Source organism: Camarhynchus parvulus, chromosome 2 (assembly GCF_901933205.1).
Source record: "Camarhynchus parvulus chromosome 2, STF_HiC, whole genome shotgun sequence".
Lineage (NCBI taxonomy): Eukaryota > Metazoa > Chordata > Aves > Passeriformes > Thraupidae > Camarhynchus > Camarhynchus parvulus.
Genome location: NC_044572.1, coordinates 118,639,383 through 118,664,272, shown reverse-complemented (window position 1 = coordinate 118,664,272; position 24,890 = coordinate 118,639,383). Strand labels below are relative to the sequence as shown.

General features: G+C 39.8%; 1 protein-coding gene across 1 annotated transcript in view; it reads left to right on the top strand.

Moving 5' to 3' along the window:
• The window catches only part of NCOA2 (nuclear receptor coactivator 2), a 184,682-nt gene extending 160,384 nt beyond the window's left edge, over positions 1-24,298 (top strand). The window contains 12 exon segments of the mRNA XM_030967515.1: positions 2,386-2,595; positions 4,354-4,569; positions 5,199-5,328; positions 8,340-8,505; positions 10,379-10,568; positions 10,571-10,656; positions 11,521-11,598; positions 12,130-12,367; positions 13,146-13,323; positions 15,567-15,765; positions 21,097-21,186; positions 23,936-24,298. Coding sequence (XP_030823375.1) covers positions 2,386-2,595; positions 4,354-4,569; positions 5,199-5,328; positions 8,340-8,505; positions 10,379-10,568; positions 10,571-10,656; positions 11,521-11,598; positions 12,130-12,367; positions 13,146-13,323; positions 15,567-15,765; positions 21,097-21,186; positions 23,936-23,947 — 1,793 coding nt within the window. The 3' untranslated portion in view covers positions 23,948-24,298.
• The last annotated feature ends 592 nt before the right edge of the window (positions 24,299-24,890 follow it).

The window sequence follows — 24,890 nt, the reverse complement described above, 5'->3', positions numbered from 1 at the left end:
ATTCTGATAATAACAAACTAACACTGAGCCACTTTCAGATTCACTCAAATTATTTAGAAATGTTTAGATAAATACTAATATTCTATCAATGAATATTAGTGTGTAAATTCATATTAAGGCCACTTCATATTCTTAAGTTGTCACTTCTTATCCGTGTTGCTCAGAGAAGGATGCTTGGGTTTAATGTACTTGCTTTTGTGAGTATGGAGGTACTAACAGCAGCACCTCAAAAGTTTAGAAGGCAATCTCTGTGCATGTGAAGTCTTCAGCATATTCTTCCTGAAGTAAGGTCTATTTGTTCCTTCCAGCCTTCTGGCTTTCTAGGGGTAGCCTAGCTTTAAATGTGTTTTTAAAGCTACTGGCACTACAGTAACAGTATGACTGTAAATGAGAGTGGCTTCATGGTTAGCAGCAGTTCTGTAAAAGCAGCATCCTGTTTCCCATCTAAATTAAAACCCTAAAATATTTTCCCCTGACTCAGTCTTGTGTCTGTGCCTGATTCCCCTAGGAACTTGTGCCTTGTGTTCAGTAGAAGAGCACACAGAAAACAGGTCCACAGAAAAAGTGAGGGGCCTCTCATATGCTCACAAAAAAGCAGTGTAGAATGAATGTTAAATCATATGCAATTCCAAAAGAGATTTGGGGTTTTTTATGGGGGTTTTTTTCTGATGAAATAACAAACTTTAATTTTACAGGAATTACATTTATTTTCAACAGACAAATATTTTTGCCTGTTGAAAAATAGAAAGGCTGTTAGGTCTGCCAAAATGCTAGAGTCTGTTACATGGGGGATATGGAGCCTCTTTCAGTCCTATCCTGACAAAGGGTAGAATAAGCAGGAGGTGATGTGATCTAAGCCCCAGCACAGCTCATCAACTGTGTTGTTATTTTCTGCCGCATTTCCAGAATTCCTTTTTGTAATATTAGTTGATGCTGGCAAAGCTGCACATAAAATAACTCATTTATCTATGTGATGTGTCAAACTTCTGGAGCAAACTGTTCTGAAACTGTCACTGAAGTTTAATTTTGCTTCAGTCCTTAGACTTTGTGATACCCCTAATCTTGAGAAAGTAATTTTTGCTTCATAAATGAGTTTTGTTTGCTTAGTTGAACAGGCAGACAAGACAAAACTTAAATCTCATGGTTAGGAGTTAGGTGTATGTGATGTGATTTTCAGTACACACATATAAGCAATTATGGCTGACAGAGAACTTATATTAAAAAAAACACAAGGAGTTCCTGTAGTCTGGTTTTATAAAATAAAAGTCAGAGACCTCTGTTGTGAGATATTTCTGTGCATTTTAACAAACTTGGTAAACCTCATCTAAGTTTTCAGATTCAAAAGTAGCACTACTTCAATCTAAAATAAGAAAGTATTAATTTAACTTCTCGGTAATGTGATGAACACAAAAATGGAGAAGTGCCTCTTCTAGGGGAAGCTATCAGAAAGTATTGCAAATAATATTTTCACAAAAATGTTTAATTTACTTTCATGTATTTCATGGGTATGATTGGAAGTGGAGTCAAAGCTACAAGGTCAGTGTTTGATTCATGTTTGAGAACTAGTTGAGCATAGAGAGGATGCTTTCATGCATTGGAACATTGCCCAAAGACCAGCTGAGCCAGATGCTTGCCAGTCACAGTCTGAAACTCACTTTGCTGAGCAGTCTGCTGTTTTATTTGCAGAGGCTGATTTTAAAAGCACAACCCAGAAGAAAGTAGTTACGTAAAGGTGGCAGTAACCATCAAGGATGGTTCTTTTTTTACCAGAATATTATGGTGGCAGAACTCTGATTCTGGGCTGTTTTTTTGTTGTTGCTGAATCACAGAAGTATTTCTTTTAATTAATGACAAAAAATGTAAAACCCAAAAATTTAAGAGGGACATGTTAAAATGGGGCTGTGGGATCCAATATAGAGTCAGTCTGTTCTTAATTTTGAAAACTTCTTCAGGGGCACAGCTTGTGCTGGAAAACTGTCCAAACTGAGATAACTCCTAACAATCTGCCTCAGGATGGCATCTGCATGCAATTACAGTCCTACTAGGTATAAGATTAATTGACAGTAGTATGCACATCACATAGTGGTATATTTTGCTGTAGTGGCTCTTCTGTCAGTTAACTAGCATAATTTAATGTTTTTTTAAATATACATCATATCTGGTTTGTGTTTAGTGTCAGAATGTTCCATTTTGAAATTTATATTTAAATGTCAAGAAGGGATGTTTCTCAGACAGATATGGAGTGACTAAATTATGCAACATTAAATAGCTGAGCCCAAGAGCTTTAATTGTGTCTAGGTTCTTTTTTTTTTTTTTTTTTTTAACCTAGTGAAGTTTCCATTCTTTTAACTTTGCTTTTTTTTTTTTTTTGCTTCTCCTGTCTAGCTTTTAATAACCCACGAGCAGGGCAGCTGGGCAGGTTATTACCAAACCAGAATTTACCACTTGACATAACACTGCAGAACCCAACAGGTGCAGGAACTTTCCCACCCATAAGAACGAGTAGCCCCTACTCAGTGATACCTCAGCCGGGACTGATGGGCAGGAATGAAGGGATGATAGGAAGTCAAGGAACTCTGGGCAACAGCAGCGCAGGTAAGATGATTTTCCTTTTTTTTTTTTTTCAAATACACTTGAGTAACAGGCTATAGCATGTGCAGCTTAACATTGGGGTTAATACCAGTGCAGATTATTAGTCTCCATGAAGTCTGTTTTGTGGGATGTTATGAATTGTCATATTTATTTTTAATTTCTCTGTCTGCATATTTTTAGTCCTGCCTTTTATGCACTGCTTTTTACCTACCTGTAGAGATGAGTCTTTCAAAACAAAATCATGGGCAATACTGTTGCCCTTATGATGTTGGCTTTGCCCTCAATTATTCTTTACTTAGTAGGCTTAGCTCCTTTTTGAGAACCATCAAATGTTGCAATTAACAACATGGTCACCTAATAAGGAACAAACATATAGCCTGTTTGACAAGAAAAGTCTGGTTGATGGATTTATTTCAACTAGTGCATAATCTGAGATTGTGCAAGTGTGCAACAACCACTGTAAGACCTCTGAGTAAATAAATGGGCATTGTAAATCCTCTCAGCTGGCTATTTGGTGTCAAATTTGTGTATTTAGTTGGCATCAGTATTAAAAGAGACATGCAGCCAAAGGCTGAAGTATTTTATTTAAGCAGTTTAGAGATCAACTTGCATTCTTTCAAGTGTCCTCTTACTTTCATGTTCTGTATACATGTTAGAGGATTTTATTTATCTTATGTATACAAGTTAGAGAACATTATTGTATCCCTGCCTTGCTCTAGCACAGCACATCTTTCATCTGATAGAATATGTACACAAATGGACTGAACCTGAGGATGTAACACTAAAGTAAATTTTGTACAGCAGCTGAAACTCTTCAGAGGGTTTTTCTCTGGTTATATGCCACCAAATATTTGAACTGATAAGTAATAATTGTTTGTGTGGCTTTTAGTATTCATTTAGGGATTTTGCATAATGCAACTGAAAAAACCAATCTGAACCACTAGTCCAACCTGAAATCAGTGTTTTATCTACTCTCTTGACTGGTATAAAATTGAAATGTATAACTGTGACTGCCATCTTTGGGCCTTGGGGATTTTTGTGTTTGGTTTTGCTTGAGGCTTTTTAACTACTGTCGGAGTATAGTATTCTATATATTCCAAGTGTAAATAAAACGTATCAGTTGTTTACAGTAGATGTGGGAGGACTTCCCCTCTAATAACGGTAATGAACTTCAGCATCTCTCGGAAAGTTCCTGTGAGTAATTTCCCTGCAGTGTACATTCGTCTGAGATTATCTGGGTGAGCCTTGAAGCTCTGAAAGCTCTGGGTTCCAAGTGAAAGAAGTCACCAAAAGATGTTTGCAGAACACAAATTGATACTCAATCCTTCTAATTTGTAAGTGTGTTTAGTGTTAGCACGTTGTTACTCAAGTCCCCATTCTCACTTAGCGCTTGGAAAGTAAAGCACTGACACCCATCAGCAAACGTGATTCATTTCCTGAGGAAGGAAGTTCAGGCTATCCACACACCCTCAGCACCTGTCGCAGACCACATGTGGGAACACTTACCCCAAGCAGCATTTCAGAAATGATAAAAGAGTCTTCCTCTTGTAAGATGTATCACAGTCTCCAGTCCCTCAACTAAGCAGTGTAAGGCATCATTCTGCAGCTTTGCACATCTGGATGGGCAATTGTGGTGGTACAGAGTGCTTTGAGTGAAAGTGCTGCATTGGTATTGCTGAAAATGCAGCTCCTCAGGCAGCAGTGGTGTTAAGGCTGTTCTGATCATGTGCTGGTGCCTGAGTGTGTTTGGCTTTTGCACAGGAATGATTGGTGGCAATGCCCCTCGGCCTGCCATGGCCTCTGGAGACTGGGGCAGCCAGGCCCCCGCGGTGAGGGTGAGCTGCGCGCCCACGGCCGGCGCCATGAACCGGCCCGTGCAAGCAGGCATGATCCGCAACCCTACGGCCAGCATCCCCCTGAGACCCAGCAGCCAGCCTGGCCCAAGGCAGATGCTTCCATCTCAGGTCATGAATATGGGTAAGTCACGCCTGGAGCTGTTCCTTTTGGCGCACACTGGATTGTTAAAGATGAAGCAAGAGAAAAAAAAGAAAGAAATCCTCAGTTCATGTATAGATTCGATAAGAGCTGTATTTCACAGTGAAATTTTCCTGTGGATCTGGGAAAGAAGGTGTCTAAAATGCTGAATTTTAACAAATTTTGAGATGGACAGTTCCTGCTACTCTGTAGCTCCACAGTTGTGTGGCCAAAGAAAGAGGACATGAAGTTGCTTTGGTTCACTAAAGACTGTGGAGTTTTTTTAGACTAAATGCTGTGGAATGATAATTGTTCCTGGACACTTCTAAAGCAAATGCATTATAATACTGACTCTATGTACAGTCTTTTTCTTATGCTTGTCTTACTCATTTTTGCATCTATGATGTTGTATTTGCTATTTTATAATTTTGAACCACTTTCTGCATACTCATATTTTCTCAAGATTTAAAAGCAAATTTTAACAAAGGAATAATATTGCTTTTAAGTGTAATATTGCTGAAGTCTTAATGCTTTAGTTTGGTTTTACCGTAACACAGGTAACTCAATTGAAAGAATTAACATGCAAATAGCTTCTCTTCAGAAAAGTTATATGGTTATTTTTTCTTGATTAGGGCCATCTGAATTGGAAATGAACATAGGAGGACCTCAGTATAGCCAACAGCAGGCACCTCCAAATCAGACTGCGCCGTGGCCAGACAGCATCTTGCCTATAGAGCAGGCAACTTTTGGTAATCAGAACAGGTGAGTCTTGGTGTCACATCAGAACACAGATTTTGCAGGCCTATAATTTACACACCTCGTGGAAACAAAGTTCTGCATAGAACATTCACCAAATGTACATCACTTCAATTGTTGTATTATTTTGTGCTTATGAAATCTATGTGTGTTCCAGTAATATTTATAAATACTCTCTTTGCGGTGTAATGTGCTGAATGAATTGAAAGTTCTGTATCACAGTGAATGCTGCCAGCGCTTGAGTTATAGTTGCACCATTTTTCACCTCTGGAGCGTTAACGTGAGCATGATTCTGTCTGATTTTGCTGTTCTTGTTGTTAACAATTACACTTAACACTAAATGTGGAAGAGTGCCAGTAGTACTAGCCATGACTGTGTAGTCATAATATCTGTCACTTCCTGCAGCAGGGTAGCATTTTAAGTGATGTAGGACATGGTTAATTATGTTTTGTTTGGGTTCTTTTAATTGACCTAAATTCTGTAAAAGAGGAGGAAGGAAAGATGAAGTAAAAGGAAGGCTGCCTCTTCCCTGAAGTTAGCTCCTCCTCAGGTAATCAGAAGTGCAGTTTGGTCACAAGTCATTAACTCATATGTAATATATTCATAACTTCATTCATCATCAAGACTTTAAATGATGGCACAACTGTTATAAGCAGCTTACACTCCTTAAAAAAGAGCCCTGTGTTCTCCAAAAGGTCTGCAGCTTACTTTAGAGAGACTGTGTATATGTGGAATGTCTAAGGAAGGCAAAATGGACTAGCAAGTGAAAATGTTTAAATATTTTCAATTGTGTAAGTAGTAAATTGAGGGATCACTGAAAAGAAAATTAGGTGGATACATTTGGGAAAAAAGTATGTTTGAAAAAAAAATGTTTATCTTCTGACTACATTCTCTTAGTTTTCATTAGGATGCCCAAAAATATTATCCATAAATATATGTGGCATTTTCTTTGTTATATTCCATGTTTTTCAAGATGTTTCCTGATGTTTCCCTCAGTTAGCATATCCATATGCAAAATGCAGTGTTTGTATAACTGAATTATTCACTTTAAAAACTACACATTAAAAGAAAATACAGGGTCATGTCTGGTCAGCAAGCCAGGCAGTTAATTCTTCCATTTTTTTACCTTTGCATTTGTCATAATTTCCTTATAGCTGAATAATTTCCTTATTTCCTTATAGTTAATATCCTTATAGCTGGAAGATGGAAAAAATTCCCATTGCATTGCATCTGAAAGTAACAATATTTTGATCATTTACACCCCAGCCAGAGACTATTCATTGTTTGATGCTGCCATTTCTTGCTTTATTAATCCCCAAGACTGCTATTTTTGTAATCTGATGGTTGCCATGTATTAAATGAGTAAAAATAATTCTTAAATTCAAAATTAAAATTTTCATTGGGGTATATAAAAGAAATGGAGAAATTGTAAGTAATTGCCATTTCTTAATATGGAGAATTTGACAAATGTTTTACATGTGTGTTCACACTCATTTGCAATTTCAAAGAGGTTTTTTTGCTAGCCTCATCAACTGTTTTTCCGTATAATAGAACCCTTCTTAGAAGTTAGCTTTAGCGTTTGTAAGCAATTCGAATCAAAGGAATTATTTTTGCTCTTTCCTTTTTGCTGATTTATAATTTCATCTATGAGAGTTAGAAAAATTTCTATATGTATGAGTTTGATGAATACTTTGCAATGTTTTTAAGGTGTGTCATATATCCTTCCTAATTTTTTTTAACTGTCTGGGATCCAATTAAAAAGAATATATTTTTATTAGTTTTCCTGCCTGCCACACTGAGTTCATTCCGTGTGCAGCCTGACGATGCAGCTCTCCTGCTTGGCTTTGACATAGAGATTAGACTTCCATGGCAACCATATATCTCATTGTGGAAACTAATTACACAAACATGTTTCTTTGTTTTTTCTAAACAGACGTGTAAAAAGGGTTCACATACAGTGCTTTTCCTCCCTCCATGGGTGACAGCTTTTGTTGTCTCTGAGTAATTATCTGGGATGGGATTCTTCCACGATGTGCATATTGTAGCTGCCCTTGGCTGCAGAATGCTCTGCTCTTTTTGTTTTCTGTTGCAGTTTTGTGCTAGCGTGTGTGAAGCAGGGCAGGTGTGTGAACTGCAGAACAAAAACATGTCATTTAGCTGCAGATAAGGTGTTATTTCAGATTTAGTTTGTTTCTCAGGAAGTTTTGTCCTTTGGGTTTATAACAAACCTTTATTCTCCCTTTGTAACTGCAAGTGTGCTTCGCATACAAATTCAGGGGTGAGGTAAGCAGGATTTATAGAGTCATCACATGCTGCCTGACAGTACCCAAGTTCTTGCTGATGCCCTTCCAAGGGCCATAACCAAGTGTATAAACTGATACCCAAGTGTGCATTTGGGGTAAGCTGATGCAGTGTTTTGCTGCAAGTAAAAAGGGGAATGTCCTTTTCTCCATGCTCCCTCATGCTTCTGCCCAGCTCTTTCAGATGTTCAGTTTTTGAGAGCTCACATAATCCATGGACCCGTCTGTGACCCCTTTGGCTTGTTTAGCGTGACAGAAAACCAGCTAAGGGGAGAGTCTATAGAAATGAGTACTACTTGTGGTAGTATACTTGATCTGACATGAGACATTCAAAGTTAGAACTAGTTTTAAAAATAGTTACAACTAGTTTTAAAAATTTTAGAAGCTATTTATCCTTCTGTCTTCAGTGACTATATTCTATACTGACTTCTCAGTTCCTCTGTTGACCCTGTAATACACAGTCAGCACTTGGGCTACCTTTATTGGGCTTTCCTGCTTGTCAGGTATACCACACTTGTAGGGTCTTTACAGGCATTAGTCATTTAGTTACTTCTTTGGGTAGCATAACTTCCACCCAGAATAACTTTCTTACCAAAACTGGCAGCAATTAAAATAATTTCTGTCTCTACTTGATAGTTCACTTTGAGTACTAATCCTCTGATATTATTTCATGTTTTCCAGCAGCTGTTTACCAACCCTGTGTTCATGTTTTCACAGGCAACCGTTCGGCAGCTCACCAGATGATCTCTTGTGTAATCATCCTTCATCAGAGTCACCAAGTGATGAGGGTGCTCTCCTGGATCAGCTTTACATGGCATTAAGGAATTTTGATGGTTTAGAAGAAATCGACAGGGCTCTAGGAATACCAGAACTAGTGAGCCAGGTATACTGGACATGGTATTTTGCATGTATTAGATATTGCTTTTATAAAATATGTTGTCAAGGTGGAGTTGAAAAAGTGGAAAACACTTCTTGCAAGCTAGGATAGTGGTCTATTTAATGGCTCAGTGTCACCTGAAAACTTGCCCTCAGCCCCTGGTTTAGTCTTCCTTCCTCTCCCCTGCCACCCTCACCTAGATCTCCCTCTCTGACCTGCTTTATGCAACTAAACTGACCAAAACTAAAAAATGGTGGTCAGAGGAACAGCTGTAGGGAGACAAAAGGTAAGATCATGGCCAGCAACAGAAAGAGGAAAATAAGAGCATGAAGACCTAGGAGCCAAGGAGCAGGATCAAGAGTTTAGTGTGATGGGGACAACAAGCTTTTGGATTAGCAAACCCGAGATGTGTAAATTCACCCATGATTTTTTCCTTAGTTGATTAATGTGTGTTAAGGGATGAGATTTATCTGAGGCAGCTGGTTCCATTGCAAGCACTTAAACTGTAATTGTTTTTCAAATTTCGAGCATGCTTGCTACACTTCGTTCTATGCTTTTTCATCCATTCTTCCCCACAGTCATTTTTGTTGACTTCCACATGATTCTTGCCTGTTTCAGTCTAATATGGTGCAAAAAAAAAATAAAAGTGGAAATATTTTGAGTAAAAGTTAGTTCCTGACATTTCTGGCATCAGAAATTTATTTCCAATATGTCTGTACAATGGCTGTTATATGTCTGTACAATGGCTTAATATTCTCAGAGGAACCTGCAATACCCATTTCATTCCCCAGCACTCATCAGCACCCTGAGCATAGCTGTGAACTAGCTCTGCATTTTAGATATGAAATAGGACCAATGAAATTCTGCTTTGAACATGAGAAAGCTATCTCCAAGCCTATTTGGTACAACACAGAAGTCAGTGAGGTGTAGAGCTGGAGATAGAATTTATTGGTGAACTTCAATTTTGCACTATGAAACTTTCATGCAATATTATATAGGTTTTGGAATGCCACCACCAAAAAATATGAATAATGGTTTATTTCAAGCTAAGCAGTAAATATGTTTCTATTTAATTAATAATTCAGTGGAAACAGTTAAAGGATCTTGCAGATAAGAAGACTGCTTCATTTTAAAACATGTTTTTTAAAATAGCCTTCGAACATTTTACAGCAGCTTAAAGACTTTCTTTCATGAGGGCTCTGAAATTTAGATTAACTTCATTTTCAAGGTCAGAGTGGAATAAGCTATAAAATTATTCTGGCTAGAGCAAATATTAGGGGAGTATCTAGAATTGAATTCAGAATTGTGTTAGTTTATTTATGCTAATGGATAATCAGTTAGTGCAAAAGTGCCCTGAAAGAATTAGGCACTCTGTTCACATTAGCTTCTGTAATAGTTTCAGGCATCTTTATTTGAAGTCATTATTTTGTTTAAAGATACTGATAAAAATCTACTTATTCATTTGTAATACCTTTGAATTTATCTCAGATTCAATGGCAAAAATATGGTAGCATCACTTCATTTATAGATTTTGATGTAGCATTTGTCATTTCAGGTTTTTATTCATTAGAAGAGTAATGCAGTGTCTGTGTAAAGAACACAAGAAAGATTATGGGGTTTTATTTAAAGAAAAAACCAGCATAACAAAGGAAAAGAGAGACGAGGAATTTATCTCCATGAATATATTTTGATACTCAAATATGCAATTCTGCTTATTTTCAAGTTTTATATTGAGGCAAAGAAAGCTAATGTAATTTTCTGTTTCAAAACATTCCCACCCCTAGAAGGTTGTTTTCGCAGGCTGTCTGTATTAGTCCCGTATAATCCTCTGGAAAGCTGTGTCCCACCAACTGTTCCTGTTGTTGGTGTATTTCTGCAGAGCCAAGCTGTCGACCCCGAGACGTTCCCGAGCCAGGAGTCCAGCATGCTGCTGGAGCAGAAGGCTCCAGTGTTCTCACAGCAGTACGCGGCGCAGGCGCAGATGGCGCAGGGCAGCTACGCGCCCATGCAGGAGCCGGGCTTCCACGGCATGGGGCAGCGCCCGGGATACACCGCCCTGCGCATGCAGCCCCGCCCGGCCTGCGCCCCGCCGGCATCGTGCAGAACCAGCCCAACCAGCTGCGCCTCCAGCTGCAGCACCGGCTCCAGGCACAGCAGGTATGGCCCCTTCCATGCCCTGCTCTCTCTCCTGGGTGGCACGTACGGTCAGCTTGCTCCAAATAGAGCGGGTCTTGCTTCATTCTACTTCTAAGCTAAAATCTAACAGGAGCCACAATGAGTTTTGACAAGATAGTGCCTTAAGCATTCTCTTTTTTGATCTTCTTTTTTGGCACCTTCACATTGTTCTTTGTATAATACAATACAAGAATTTTTTATTTAAGTCTAGATTTTAAATCTAGTATTTAAGTCTAGGTCTCACGAAGTCTTTGACCAAGGTTACATTGGTGCTTTTTGTTATATGTGTCTTTTTCTATTTGCTGTATCTTGACTCTTCTGCCAATCTAACTGCTTTTATTGCTGCCTATTACCTACATCCTATATCCTTTTTTTTCACTTGGCCAGCTTCTGAGAATTAAGTTCTTGTTTCTTATTTTGTTTTTAAAGACATAGGTTTGTAGTACTATCAGTGAGATATCAATGCTTATGGTATTTAAGGAGGAAAGATCATTTCTGCCTTCAGTCATCAGGGTAAGGTCTAATTTGGAGTACACCTCAACAGCCCAATCCCAAAGTGAAAAAGAACAGGAGCTATGAAGGGAGCATGTTTGGTATAAGCAGCACAGTGCCCGTGTTGTTATTTTTATGCTGTATTATCTCTTTAAGAAGCAGCATTCTGCGAATGGGAGTAGGATTTGAGGAGGAAAATTAGTCACTGCTTGGATATGTAGAATTAGGTCTACAGACCAGCTGATCAGGGAAGTATATCTGTATGACTTTGTGTGTAAAACTTCTTGTTTTCCCTTTCCTTCTAAAAACCTCTGGGTTTTGGTGTTGGGGTGGTTTGGTTTTGTTTCTCTGTAGAATCGGCAGCCACTGATAAATCAGATCAGCAGCGTCTCCAATATGAATCTGTCTTTGAGAACTGGAGTGCCAACACAGGTGAGAAAAATAATACCTTTTAAAAAAGAAAGTCGCTTCCTTTTTTGCTTTCTTGACCCAATATAATGCAATAGTTATGCTATGTGGCAAGTACAATTTCAATACAAATATTGCAGTCTGTGTGATAGGGTGTATTTTGCTGTTTCATTTCTGAGAGTCATTCCCATTTTTACATGGGATGGATGATTGTTGAATAAAGATTTGCTATAACTGCATTTTTAACCATACTTCTCATTTCCTAAAGATGAGTGTTTTTAATGAGCTGCTCCATTTGCAAATACAAGTCACTGCAAATACAGATCCCTGCAGCCTTAAACACTGGTATTATTCCAGTGACTCTTGCAGTGTTGGAAGTCTTTCCCAACAGAAGCATTAGCAAGTTTATTCTCTCCTGCTGTGTATTTCTGTTAGTTGTGTGATATGGGGGGGAAAAAAGCTGGAATCTTTGAGATTGCTCTAGTGGAGATGCCTCTGCTGGCTGGGTTGCCTTGGAAGGGTTGTTGATGGATGGGTGGTGGTGGTTTCCCCCAGGGCCCCATCAACGCGCAGATGCTGGCGCAGAGGCAGCGGGAGATCCTGAGCCAGCACCTGCGGCAGCGGCAGATGCAGCAGCAGCAGCAGCAGGTGCAGCAGCGCACGCTGATGATGCGAGGGCAAGGCTTGAGCATGACCCCCAGCATGGTGGCCACTGGCGGCATCCCGGCAACCATGAGCAACCCGCGCATCCCGCAGGCAAACGCACAGCAGTTCCCATTTCCTCCAAACTACGGTACTGGTTCCACTTCCCCTCAGTGAATTTTGTCAGTCCTTACTCCCCCGTGTTCCCCCCAGTGCTGGGTCTGAGCCCCCACTCCACAGGCTCTTGCCTGGCTCCCTGGGAACAGTGGAAAACATGGCAGTTTGGAGCCCTTGGAGGTTTTGCTTTCCTAGCTCTCCAAGTTACCAGTTACTCTCCAAGCACTGCTCTTTCTTTGAGCAGCAGCAGCAGAAGTGCAGTGTGTGTGTTTGTTTATATATAGATATATGCAGATAAATACATGTACACACACACAAACACATATATGTGTGTATGTATTTGCTTGATGGACTCTGAATTTTGAGTGAACTAAACAAAAACCTCTTCAGTTTAAGTAATACAAATCAGTTTTAGATAAGGCATTCCATTAGTTTAGATACCATTTAGTTTAGATAAGGCATTCCATTTCCTACCCCTAACCCAATGTGTAATATAATTAATACAGTTTCCTTTCTTTGTTTTACAAAGCCACAAACCACTTTTTTTCTGGGCTGTTACCTCCATACAGTTATTGTTATACAGTTTCTTTATTTATACCTACTGTATAAGTTATGTTATAATTATATTAAATAATATGTCATGTGAAAGTTCTGCTCATATAACAAATTATGTCCATCCAACTCTAAATTTGGTATCTACTCTTACCAGATGATAAAATTAAGACTTGTTAAAGACACATTTGCAGGCATGAACTCTTGGTTTGTTTTAACTCTGAATGTACAGTGGGTAAATTTCTCATTTTCTTCTTCAGGTATTAGTCAGCAGCCTGATCCAGGCTTCACAGGGGCCACCACTCCTCAGAGTCCACTGATGTCACCAAGGCTGGCTCACACTCAAAGCCCCATGATTCAGCAGTCTCAGGCTAATCCTGCCTATCAGTCCTCTACGGAGATGAATGGGTGGGCACAAGGGAATATGGGTGGTAACAGGTAAATCCAGAAGAAAACCGAAATGAGCACACAGAGTAATGGGGTCATTTATGGTCTACACTTATCTATGGGCTCGTTTTATGTAACTGTGTGTGTGTTTGTTGCAAACTATCTATCCTAAAAGAGGTTTCTTTTCAATTTGGCTTGACAAATGGGTTTAAATTCTATCTTCATACAAGGGAAAGTGAGTGAATAGCTAAAAGACCTGCATCCACACAATGCATTGCTTTGTCGTAACTGATGAAACACTGTGTGCCCTTAAGAAGCACCTGTGCTGCACAGTGAGCTCCAGCCCCTAACGTTTGTGTGGGTGCATTTCTTCTGCATATGATTTTCATCCCACACTGCTTTCTACATGGCTGGATCAGCTAAATCAGAGCCTATGCATTCTGCTGCTCTGGAATTGCAGTGAGTGGATTATCATCTCCCACTTTAAATGCTGGAGTGTAACCAGATTCAGCCCATTAGTCCTTGCACATGCTGGGGGTCAGCATATAGCTGTCATTCCCTGACAGCATTGTAGCAATACCTCACGCATGGAGTCACCTTTTCAGCTGAGGCCCCTGCCCCAGTGGGTGTAGCTCTAATAATCAGTCTGTCCAAACCAAATGGGTTGGATGTTGAACACTATTAGTAGGCAGCAATGAGCTTCCAGATGGCAGCGATCTGAGCTTTTCCTTGGAATATGGGAGGAGCTGTCAGGTACAGCCTGTATCAGTTGGCACTGGGGTGCACACAGCTGTCTCTAGCACTGTGCTTTTGTCATCCTGAAGTTCTCAGGCTTACTGTCCTAGCACAGCAACAAATCTTTTTCCTGCTAGATGACAAAGATTCAATAAACCCAAAACACCAGTATTTTAGCGATGAGGCTAATCCAAGTAAAGTTCCCGCTAAAGCAGCTGATTTATCTCTTCTCCTCATCCTTGTCCATGCCTCATCCTCACGGTCTTCCTGAAGCATCTGCAGGAGGCATAGCTGCCACTGTCATGGCTTCTGCCAAAAATGGCAGCAGGGGCAGCTCCATAAGTCCAATGGTTGACTTTGCTAAACTGCAGCTCTACAGCAGAGACATGTCAAATGTGCTTACACAAGCCACTGAGTATTCACAATGATCTGTAGTGTACTGTTTCAGCCGTCCAGATAACAACTTAAAAATGGGGTGAGGTGGCCTGAAAAGACATGGAATTGGAAGGAGGAGAATGGTGGGATTTTCTGGGTTTGGTCCTGTGCCCAGAATGCCATTGCACTGCACCAGGTCTCATAGAGTGCACAGCAATAGCCTAACAGGGTACCCAAGTGCAAGACTGAGTGTTAACCCTGAAAGATTTCCTCAGCTGTGCAAGCAGTGCTTCACAGGGAAGGGAAAGTCAGCCACTGATACTGAGACACAGCAGCCCTTCCAGTATTTCAGTCTAATGCAAGTCCTCTAAACAGACACATTGTCAGTAATAATTCCTTCATTGGCTGTTGAATTATGCTCAAAGACTAGAAGAGACTGATGTGTAAACAGTGAAGTGCATTTTCCGAAGTGTGAAGAAGTCTCTCATATGGCTTTCAGTGGGAAGGAAGATACTGTCCAGAAAGTATTTGGACTGAATAAAATCTAGGATGAGGTTTCCCACAGTTACTCCCCCGTAAGTTGTTCAGAAATGCCCTTAAAGAAACATAGATGGTAATTATCTTAGACTTTATGCTGTTTCTTACAGTGCCACATTTTCAAAACCTGACGCAAAGACCTAGTAAATAAATTCCTGCACAATTGCATGTCTATATTTGTGAGCCCGCTTGCCATAATTGTATGTGCAAATCTGGTATTTGTATATGCAAATAGCCTATTTTGCAAAAAAGAAAGTTTCTTACCCTGTCTTCAATTTTAGCTCAACAGTCCTGCACTGTGCTAACACTGGAGGTTAAAGGTGTTTTCCTCTCCCTCCAAACATTACTTTAAAATACATACACAGCTCCTTTAGACTGCTAATTGGCTGTTCTTGCACATGCATAACAGATTTGTACTCTGCCATAGTTTCACATGCAAAGGCATGCATTTTTGTACACAGACATGGGACCCTAAATTTTGAAAATCTACTCCTTAGAGATTAATGCAGCTGAAATTTAGTTTTTCCTTTGAAGTTGGAATAGATGACAGTATATACAAATTCTAGCTTAAGATATATTTTAAGAAGTTTTTTAGTGGCTTCAGCATTCTAAGTCTGACACATTGCTTTTTCCATTCCTTGCTGTAGCATGTTTTCACAACAGTCCCCACCACATTTTGGGCAGCAAGCAAGCACCAGCATGTACAACAATAACATGAATATCAGTGTATCCATGGCAACCAACACAAGTGGTATGAACAACATGAACCAGATGACAGGGCAGATCAGCATGACCTCAGCGACCTCTGTGCCTACATCAGGGTTGTCCTCCATGGGTCCTGAGCAGGTGAGAATCTAAGGATGTGAGATGACAAGCTAGAGGATTTGCTTTTACTTTGAGTAGTTTTTCAGGTCCACTGCATTTTTCTTACTAGCTGTCTTGAAAAATGGTGATAAAAGGGCTTTGGTTTTAGTTCTGCACTCAAATAGCCAAGGTGACCAGTGAGGTAGAGAGCACTGTAGCTAGCTCCTGGACTTCCATGGGAAGCACATGCTGATGGTAGCTCCTGTTCTCAGTGGGTAAGTGTCTGTGGCACAGTTGCAGTTGGTGATTTTTCCAACAGTGAAAGTGGATGTCAGACAGCTGCTTCCTAGAGAGAAGAGTGAAAGCTGCCTGTATGGGCAGGGTTTGGAAGATGCTTCAACTGCCACTGTATTTGTAGCCCCAAACAATAAATATTCAATCAGCTTTCAGAGCTATCCATGTGGCAACTTTACAAGCACTAAATGCACATTTTTTGTAATGTGGTGCATATAAAATAGGTTGCTGAATCAATAGGTAAGTAACCTGTTCTTTTCTGCTGAGAGGATGTTTACACACTCATTCTTGTTTGATACTGCTACTTAGGATATCTGAAATAAGAAAACATTTCTGTTTGTCAACCTGCAATTAAACTCTCTCAGTACATGATTAAGTGTTTGATAAACAAATCTTATTAATTAACAGCCTCATGTATTTGTTTCAAAGCTGACCTTCAGCTTGTTCAAAAATACAGGCTTGAAATTATGGACTTGCCTTCCTGCCAGTATTTCTAAGAAATCTCTTGTGTCTTCAGGTAACATATCCTGCTGTAGAGATCTCTTGCTATAACTTTTTTCTGATACCATAGTGTTCTAGTTTAAAGCTGGTTATGTTGATGCCTTGTTAATGTATGACTTTTTTCCAGCCTAAATTTGATAACAGAGTATTTGCTTTTCCAATGTTGTCATTTACCTTAAATAGCTCTTTTCTTCTCTTGTGTCTTAGTAAGATTCTATCAACATTATTTTTTTTGCTGTTAGTTTGGGTAGATTTTTTTTTGTTTAGTTTTTGGTTTTGTGTGGTTTTTCTTGTAAGCCAAACAAGCCATGGTTTTTCAATCTCTTAGGCTTTAAACTCCCTTTGCTTTCCTGCAGCTGTTCTAGTTGGAATCAGTATTTCCTAAGCACCAGAGCCATATGCATGACAGTAGTTCTTCCCCATTTCTCCTGGAATACTCTGACAGATATAGCTGCAGATCACATTTGTCCTTTACAGCTGCTACATATTGGTGACCCAAAGTAATTTCGATACTCCCAAATCTGTCACCTTCTCTGATATTCTCAGTTGCTAAGCCAAATTATAGCAGACTTTGTTTATTATTAGTTACCAAGCTAATAGAGTTGCACACATTTACTGTAGTAAAACAGCAGTAAAACCAAAAAAGAAAAGAAAGAGGGTTTAAAGGTTATGATCCGATCTGATTTCTCAGCATACCTGTGCTACACAGTTTTTCTTAGGAACCTGAATTTGCAAACTGCATTGTGGAAAGAGATCTGGTTTTATTTCAAAGATTTCAATGCAGGCTACTGTTTCCCCTGGCACAGCTGTCACACTGCTTTTCCTTCCTGTTAGACTACAAGATCTTGTTTCAAGATAGCATTTATCTAACTTCCAGTAAGCTAAGGTTCTTTATCCATCTCAACATTTGGGTTTCAGCCCATCAGCCTCTTTTTTGCATCTACTTTAAACTCTGTTGTTGTAACCTTCTCCTAGAAATGTGAATGGAGTAACCAGAGACAGTGATTTAACAGTGACTGCACCAAAACTGTGTAGAGTCAAGTTCTGCTTGTAATTTCTCTTCCAGTGTATGGGTTGCCTTGGTTCTTTTGGTGACAATGTCACACTGAAGCCCTTATGATGGTCCCCCAAATTCTCATCAACACATTCTGCATAGATGAATCCTGCATTCTTTGTTCCCAGGAGTATTGCCTCCCTCCTGTCTCCATCAAATTGCATTTCTTAGATTGTGTTTGTTAAAGCAAAGTGCTGTGGCTCATTCTGTAACAGTGGCCTATTTTCCTCCTCATTTACCACTCCATCGTTGTGTCATCTGCAAGCAAATGTTTTATGCTTGGTCTAGGTCAGAGGTGGCCAGCTGACAGCTGAGGGGACATTCTGGGCCACAAGACAGTACTTTTTAGTCCTCTGGAATGTGCTGTACTGCTTTGCATTTTCTTTCTTGAGAAACACAAGTAACTAAAAATGTATACTTGAGTACTAAAATTGACACTTTTTTTCCTGTTTTTAGGACATAGTGTTTTACTTAAGTGACATCTTTATTTAGCAATTGACCTAGACTGTGCTGAACTTTTAATTGATGGTTTTCAAAATGACTGTATTTTCTGTAATTCTGCTGACTGTTGCCATTTCATTTATTCTTTGGGGTTTTCTTATACTGTCACCTACATTTCTGTTTACTTATTCAGTGTCACTTTTTATTCTACAATACATAATTTGAACTCCATATGCTGATCTCTTTCTAACCACAGTGAGACTAACAGTGATTCACTGTTACTCTCTGCAAATGTGCTCTAGCTTTTGAAAAAAACATTATTACTCTTGGATGGTTTTGGAAGTAAGATCTTACTACATAATAATAAACAGCTGTGCCTGGACTGACTTACCACATGAGAAGCAGGTGTATTACTGCTGGTACCAAACAGATTTTGTTGGTTCACTTTCCTCTCTTGTTGTGGCACTATGCTGTATCAGACAGATACATCCAGAGTTCAGAAATACTAAGTTTGGTGTCTATCTGATCATACTTGTGTTACCTCCAACTTTTTTTGTTTACCACCTGGGCTCCCAGCATCACCAAGCAAAAAGATTGTGGCCAAAATGGGCTTGGTAATTAATATATACTTACAGGCTCTTTTATATATTTGAGGAATGAGATCTTCTCTCATTACTATCTTCTCTCTTATAATTACATTAAATCTCTTCAGGCTGCTCTTACTAGTGTTTCTTCTAGGAGGCTGCTACCAGGAATGCTGAAATGCTCGCTGCCAGGTCTGCAGGTTCCTCCTGTCCAAAACAGCTTTCCCAGGCATCAAGAAAGTAAACCTTCCTGGTGTTTCACCATTCAGAGATCTTACTATGCCCTTGTCCTCATCTTCTTGTTGGCACAGTGGACTACTGCCGTGGTTTTTGCCCATTACTTATTTTGCATCATGGATCTGTGCTATTTACTGAGCTATCAAAGAAGCAGTTTGAAACCTGTGCAAGAAAAGAGGCTTTTCACTATCTGATGTAAACCCCTGTTTAGAAGTCCAGTCAGAGTAGTTGTGTATTAATCTGCACAGGGCAGTACTCCCAGGCCAAAATTATTATGGCATTTAAGAAGAGTCATCTTGAAATGGTATTTTGATTGTGTTCAGTATATCAGATTCAAGGAGCTCTGGAGTGGTAGGAAACTTCACTTGTTATACACCTTGTATATAACTTTGTTTTTTGGGAGACTATTAATTTTGCTCAATTGCAAAGGAATTGTAAAACATATTTGCTCTTTTTTAGTCAGACTTCATATATGATAACACAAATTTTCCTTTCTTCAGAAAATTATAAAAAACCTTTCAATTTCTTTGTCCTTCTCCATACTTTTCTAATTGAATTTTTTTGCAGTCAGAAAAGTTAATGTCAGGTGTTTTAAGGCCTTCTGAAGCAAATGCATTCATATAACAAAATAGTTGGGGGTTTTTTTGTTATTTTTTTGAGTTTGGGCTGGGTTTTTTTTTTAATATCTGATACCATGTTGATCAGGATTCTTGCATCTTATGGGCAAAGAGATTCTTTAATAGAAACTTCATTGATGCCTTTGTTCCTTTTGTTGTGGCCTGGAGCCACTTTCCTTTTCCATACCTGTTGTAAGTGCCATGAGGCAAATCATGCAGTCATCTTTTGGTTCCAAAACTGCTGTTGATTCAGGATACAATTTTTTTATTTCTGCTTTCATTTTTACCTCCCTTTGTCTACTAAACAATCAGAAAAGGTATTTGTGCTTGCACATTCCAATGAATATTGATTAGTAGCAGAAAGCACTTTTTAAACATGGATTCATCAGTTGCATGTAGATAGAGCTGCAAAGCTGTCTGTTCTTTCTGAATAAAATAATGTGGTTCTCTTCCCTTCTGATTTAAATTTTCACATTCAGGTTTAAAATTCTCTCCACTTCAAGGAGCAGAAAACATCACTAGGAGGCTTGCAGCACTTAATTTCTTTGGAGTCAAAATTCCTAAGGCAAAAATATTTTAATTTTTTAATCTTTCGCATTTAATTGTAGTCTTGTATCTGGCAGAATTGGAAACCAATCTTTAGGTGGTTGCATATGAATGTATTTTTCAAAATCAGTGACTAGCAACAGAAATAACAGTCAGAAGGACCTGAAATGAGAAGACTTCATGTGGTGAATTCAAGACAGTCTTCCTCAACAAGAGAAGGCTGAGACAAGACCTTCACAATATATATGTCTGGAGGGAGAGTGTCATGAGAATGGGATCTACTATGAGGGAGTAGAATTGACTCAAGAAAGTCTTCCTAGAAAGAGGTTTCTTTCTTTCCCTGTTAAACTTGTAAGGAAAACTGTTTCTTCTAACGTTTCAGAACCTTGCTGAAAGGGCTCTGTTTTGTATTTTATGCCAGTTCCTACATGGTGAGATTAATCCTTTCACTGAGAAAGCCATGCTGTAAATTTGGCAAAGTACACATGACAGACCTTTTGGTTGTGGAGAAACACATACCTTTAACTTTTCTGTGACTGTGTTCAGAAAATTGTGGAGACCATCCTTTAGGAAAGCATGCCACTGCACATTTTCCCATTTAATGTTACCTTTCTCCCATTGCTTGCAAACAGAAGTGTTGTTAAAACCGAGTCAGTAGTTGGTATAATTTAGCCTACATGTTATCTCATCAGGCTTTGAAAAAAGTCTATGGTGGTTTGCAAGCAGCAGAGCCATGTGTTATTGAGGTTAGGAAGGTAGTTACATATTTCTGCTTTCAGAACTTTGATAGCAGGGATTTCCTCTTCAGATAACACTGGCATAATTTATGGAACCTGCTTTTTAAAATAATGCATAAGGGTCATAGTGTCAGGAATGAAATCTTTGTTTTTGACTGTGAAGCAGAATAATATAAGTCAAATACATGCTGTGTAAGAGGAGTGCCTGGCTATACAGTCACTTCCCTGACTTTAGCATCATCTCAGCAGTGAGTGTTGGTACATGCAAGTAGTGTAATGGTCTGTAATGCTTCTTTTGAATTCCCAGCCCTCCTCCCAAGATATTTTTTCATTCATTCTCCTTCATATCTTGTTACCAATAGGTTAATGATCCTGCTATGAGGGGAGGCAATCTTTTTCCAAACCAGCTGCCTGGAATGGATATGATAAAGCAGGACGGAGATGCAGCACGGGTAAGGAATGGGGTTAAGGTGCAGCAGAACTATGAATATACTGAGGTTGGAGTGGGTACGGTACCTTTTTACTTACCAAGTTCCAAGTGCCCTGGATAATAGTAATTAGTGTGAGGGAGGATTGCTCTACAGACACAGAGAAGGAGGAAGGGAGGGAGGGACAGACGGACGACGGACGGACAGACTGAGAGCGGCCGAGTGACGCGGGGGAGGCGCCACCTAGCGGCGCCTCCTCGTGGGCCGGGGCGCGGTTAAGTTCTCTGCTGTTAAAGGAGAGGAATTTGAGTAATAGGGGAAATTGGAAACATCTGTCTGAAAAGTTAATAACATGAGTGAAAATGAAGAATGTGTAAGTACCGAGGCAGAAGTAATCATACATATATATTTTATTGTATCCCTGTCTTTTTTGTATTCATATGTATTTAAAACTTCCCAGAAGCCAGTCCTTCTCACATCTTCATCTTGCTCATATAAACATACAAATGTCTGTCTCCAAGAGTGGGGGATCTGTACATAAAGTGTCTCTTCTGCAGCCATTTCATGATCCCTTTGATTAATAAAAGGATGCAGTGTAGTCTGCTCTAGCAGAAGTTGTTATATACCAGGGCATTGTTACAGAATCATAAATTGGTTTGGGTTGGAAGCGACCTTAAAGATACCTAGTTCCAACCCCCTGCCATGGACAGGGCACCTCCTGTCATTAGACCAGCTTGCTCAAAGCCCCATCCAACACTGAATACTTCCAGGGATGAGTCATCCACAACTTGTCTGGTCAACCTGTTCCAGTGCTTCACCACATTCACAGGAATGAATTTCTTCTTATATCTAATCTTGAACTACTCTCTTCCAGTTTAAAGCCATTGCCCACTGTCCTGTCACTATATGCCATGGTAAAAAGTCCCTCTCTTGTGGGCCTTTTCAGGTACAAGAGATGGTGGAGAGAAGTCAGGGTGCAGGTGGAAAGAAATGAGTGGCATGACTTTTGGCAGGGAATCTCTGGGGTGTAAAATTATAATAATTGAGTCAGTGCCATGACAATGAGAGGGATAGTAGCAATGCATAAGAGAAGCTTTGTTTCACCTGAAGAAAAGCAACTTCTTCAAACATCCCAAATGATTTGGAAAGGTACATCAGACTGCACTTTGTGATTTTACATTTATTCTACTAATGTACCTCTGACTGTCAATGAAAATGCAGTTTATATGCCCTATAAATACCTTTCACTGAACTTTGAACTGTAATAGAGGTTAAACATCTGCTTTTTCATGCAGCTGAGCCATAAACTACTCCTACAAAGCTTTTTTTTTTTAAGAAAGTTCAAGCTGTGTAACTAATGGGCAACTTTTGTATTACATAATTTTTTGCAAGTCGCTGGTATAGTGGGAGTGTTTATTTAGTATATCTCTGGAGATACTGTTTCCTAAATGTCCACCCTGAAAATAAGGACATCTTTGGATTTTCACTTTTGTTTCCACTTCAAAAGCCACCGACAGGGTCCCTGAACTACTTCTCAGCATGTTAGAAAGAGGAGTCAAAGTTTAGTTTGTCCATATTAGTCAGGGCATGAGGGATGTGAGTGTGGTGTATCTGTGCTGTGATGAAGGATGGAGGAGCCATGATCAGGACTCAGTGCTGGTCACACCCAAGGAGCTCCAGCTGCACCAGCTAAATGGGAATAGGAGATGTACAAAACGTAGGACCTTGCTTTCCTGCTTTGCAGGATAATTCTTGACACTGACTTTATTTGTCAGTAAAGCTACTTTTCTAGGCCTTGTGTTAGTGCAGAGGAATGTGTGGTAAGGTCCAAAGCATGGTGTAGGCAGCTTCCAGAAGGCAGCCTAGCAGCATGCATGTGGACTGGTGAGAAAGCTGCCTACCCAGCAGCACTGTCCCTGAGCAAACAGGGCCTTCCTCATATGTGAGACAGGAAGCTGTGAGCAAAGAGCTGCTCCACAGCCAGAGCCACGGGATGTGAGTGAAAAGCAACCCCAGGGGAGGAGGAAGATGGGTTTGGCTGGATTGACTCTCTGACCTGACTGACCACAGCACCCCATGGGAGCAGCCATTTACAAGGAGAGGAAGACAGAAAGGCACAGATTGCAGCCAGTGGAAGGAGTAGTCTTAAAACAACTGTGAAAACCACATCCTGATGTTTTTATGAATAAGAAAGAAGATAATCAACTTAGCTGAAACCAGTTTGTACTATATTTGTGTAAAGACATCACAAGGGTATTAAGTATGAGGTAAAAGACATCTCTAGGGATCCATAGCTGAAGCTGGCTTTATTTCTTTATTCTCTTTTTCATTATGAGTCTTGGAAGGGAAAGTGAGCCAAAGCAGTTGTTTTCTTTGACAGTGATGCAGCACTGAGAGATTTTTGCACATATTCTGAGAATGAGACTTCTTTTAAACCCTATTGCTATGCCTTCAGGTGGAGTTTACAACAGGTGGATGATCTTGATCTATAACATCCAGCATAATTGGAATGAATTAAGGACCTAAGAATGCAGTGAAATCAAACCACCACTGATAGCAAAGGAACTAAATCACTGGTCAGTTGTATCAGTGTACGCAAGTAATAGTTTAGCTTTATAAATTCCAATTAAATTTCAGGTGTAAAGCATTACAGTAATGCACGGTTGACAGTGGATGTTGCACTCCAGCATCCCAGATCTCACTGACCTGTCCATCCTCACTATCCCAGCAGGAAGAATTCATTTTTTTTTCCCCCATTTCTCTTCTTTTGCAGAAATATTGCTGACCCTGAGGGTGGTTTGGTTGCTCCTTTCTTCAGCTGACTGGGCTGACGGCCCCAAACCCTTACCAGTTTGAAGAGCTGTGTCTGTTTGTCGTGTCCCCGCGGAGCTGCCGGCCCCGGCGGCTGCCTGCTGCCAACAGGACTCAGCCCTGCCTTCCCGAGGGGAGCCGGGGGCACTGCCCAAGAGCAGCCTCTTCTTTGACAGTCTGGAGCTAGCGTACAGACATTGCTCAGTCTGTTCACTGCATTCACCTTAGTGCAACTTAGATCTCTCCTGCAAAGTAAATGTTGACAGGCAATTTTCATAAACCATGTCAGATTGAATGTATTTAAATGTATGTATTTAAGGAAAAACAACCATGCTCTTGTTCTGTTTCTGTTTAGTTCTAGACCTTGGGATTTTTTTGCTTTGTTTTCCCTGGCTTACACAGTCTGGTGCAAAGGATTCAGTTCTGTCTGAAAACTGGTGTTTTAGACTAAGGCCTGCATTTTGGGGCGGAGAGGAGGCATGGAGGAGGGCATAGAAGCAACGTCTGGTACATTTAGAGACCTCCAACAAGCATGTTCCACTGACAGCAAGTCAGAGAAGATCAACTGATGCAGAAAACTATACAGACCAATTTTGAATGGGATTAAAGTTGTGAAACAGATGAAAATTACCCTGTGAGAGGGCTGTTTATAAGGGGTGATTTGGTTGGGTTTTGTGGTAGTGTTTATGATGCAAGTCATTAATCCAAACATACAAGTTGGTTACATTCTCATTTAATTAAATTCCTAACAATCAGCAAATCTGTTTTTTTTTTTAACCTGGCTCTCCTGACCTCTGTCATCTTACTCTTTCTAGTGGAATTAAAAAACAGGTTACTCCATTATTTCCTTAGGTGTGTTTCCAGCAATCTGCAAAGCCAGTTACTGGATGCCGAACAGCAGAGTTCAATGGTAATGC